The sequence below is a fragment of the Babylonia areolata genome, chromosome 3 (genome assembly GCF_041734735.1).
Source record: "Babylonia areolata isolate BAREFJ2019XMU chromosome 3, ASM4173473v1, whole genome shotgun sequence".
Lineage (NCBI taxonomy): Eukaryota > Metazoa > Mollusca > Gastropoda > Neogastropoda > Buccinidae > Babylonia > Babylonia areolata.
The window spans coordinates 47,057,752-47,060,251 of NC_134878.1; the positions used below are offsets into that span (position 1 = coordinate 47,057,752).

The following is a 2,500-nucleotide window of genomic DNA, read 5'->3' on the forward strand; positions in this document are numbered from 1 at the left end:
GTCGTTGCTTTGTTCATTTGAAGTTAAGAATTCGTGTCAGTTACAACTGACAAACAATGCAGATAATACGCAGAAGCGAGATAGACAAATAGATAGATAGATAGACACAGCGAGAGAGAGAGAGAGGGAGACAGATTTACAGAAGACAATAAAAAAAATTTGCATGCAGAGGAGAAAGGGAGATTGGGAAGAAAAAGACATGCGCAGATAGTATCAGTATCAGTATCAGTAGCTCAAGGAGGCGTCACTGCGTTCGGTTAAATCCATATACGCTACACCACATCTGCCAAGCAGATGCCTGACCAGCAGCATAATCCAACGCGCTTAGTCAGGCCTCGAGAGAAAAAAAATAATAAAAGAAAAAAAACTCCATAAAAATACTACTAATAATAGACAGATAGATAGATTAGATAGATAGATAGATAGATCCATCAACCCATACATACATACATGCACAGACAGAGAGACAGAGACAAAGAGAGATAGACAGGGGACAGGGGTCGGATGTGGAAATAACATAGACAGGGGACAGGGGTCGGATGTGGAAATAACATAGACAGGGGACAGGGGTTGGATGTAGAAATAACATAGATAGGGGACAGGGGTCGGACGTGGAAATAACATAGACAGGGGACAGGGGTCGGACGTGGAAATAACATAGATAGGGGACAGAGGTCGGACGTGGAAATAACATAGACAGGGGACAGGGGTCGGACGTGGAAATAACATAGACAGGGGACAGGGGTCGGACGTGGAAATAACATAGATAGGGGACAGAGGTCGGACGTGGAAATAACATAGATAGGGGACAGGGGTCGGATGTGGGAGATAACAATTACCACTCAGCTTCTGACATTTCTTTTCCAGGTTCTCAAAGAACAAAGCACTTTGAAAGTGCCAACAAACCCACCGCTTACAGAGACACAAAACACAACAAAACAAACGAGGAAGTGTTCGACACAGTGACTGTTGCCAACATCTGTCAACTTCACTTTCCTTCTTTCATTATTAATATTATTATCATTTTTATTATTATCATCTCTTTCTTTTTTTTTTTCCATCGTTAAAGTGGTACTCTGTCGAGTTGTGTGCATCCTGGGAACAAGATGGTGTGAACTGAAGAGGGAAAGGACACGGGCATTACTCCTCAGCTCCGCATTCCATACACGGATTTCTTTCACGGATATTTCCGGACTGGGAAGAAAAGGACTGACTCTCTCCACACCCATTTGTTCCACACCCCGTCAAAAACAACAACAAAAAACAAACAACAACAAAACAAAACAAAAAAACAAAAACCAAGCAAACAAACAAACAAAAAAACCGACTCCTCAAGAAAAGAAGCACAAGCTCACCACCACCACCACTACTACCACCACCACCACCAAAAAACATCGCCCTCCCTCCCAGAGAACGAGGGCTAGCCCCCCCCCACCCACCCCCCACGACACCCTACCCCACCCCCTCCCCCACCCACAGCTCCTCCAAAATTTCTAAAAATTTCCACAGCCATACTTGAACAATGAACCCCCTCACGCTCGCCACCACCACCACCACCACCACCACACCCACCTTCTTCCAGAAGGACCTCCTCCAGGACTACAGCACCACCACCACAGCAACAACGACGACGACGACGATGTCGGCGACGTTGACGACCTTCACCCCACTCACCACCCACCACCACGCCCAGACCTACACCCTGACCTACCCCGACGAAGGAGGAGACCCCGCCACCCCCTTTGTGGCCACTGCTGCTGCCCCTGCTGAGACGGGGGGTCTCAACTCCTCCTCCTTCTCAGACTACGTGTACGAGTACGACTACGACGTGTCGGTGAGCACCCTACCCCTCAACGACGTGGTGGTGAACGGCGTGGGGTACGGGCTGGTGCTGGTGCTGGGCTTGGTGGGCAACATCCTGGTGGTCGTCTCCGTGGCCCGCTACCGGAGGATGCACAACGTCACCAACATCTTCCTCCTCTCCCTCGCCTCGGCGGACCTGCTGCTCGTCTGCATCTGCGTTCCTGTGAAGGTGGGTGTGTGTGGTGTGGTGTGGTGTGGTGTGGTGTGGTGTGTGTGGTGTGGTGGTGGGTGTGGTGTGGTGTAGTGGGTGTTTGGGGCGGTGGGGATTTGTGTGTGTGTGTCGGGGGTGGGGCGGTGTGGTGGTGGGTGTGGTGTGGTGTGGTGTGGTGGTGGGTGTGGTGTGGTGGGGTTTTTAGGGGTGGGGGGTTAGCGTGGTGTGGTGGTGGGTGTGGTGTTATGTGGTGTGCTGTGGTGGTGGGTGTGGTGTGGTGGGGTTTTGGGGGGTGGGGGGTTAGTGTGGTGTGGTGGTGGGTGTTGTGTGGTGTAGTGGGTGTTGTGTGGTGTAGTGGGTGTTTGGGGCGGTGGGGATTTGTGTGTGTGTGTGTGTGTCGGAGGTGGGGTGGTGTGTTGGTGGGTGTTGTGTGGTGTAGTGGGTGTTTGGGGCGGTAGGGGTTTGTGTGTGTGTGTCGGGGGTGGG

General features: G+C 51.1%; 1 protein-coding gene across 1 annotated transcript in view; it reads left to right on the forward strand.

Moving 5' to 3' along the window:
* Positions 1–1,522: 1,522 nt before the first annotated feature.
* Positions 1,523–2,500, forward strand: part of LOC143280344 (cholecystokinin receptor-like) — a 171,445-nt gene continuing 170,467 nt past the window's right edge. The window contains exon 1 of the mRNA XM_076584979.1: positions 1,523–2,032. Coding sequence (XP_076441094.1) covers positions 1,523–2,032 — 510 coding nt within the window. The remainder of the gene's footprint in view (positions 2,033–2,500) is intronic.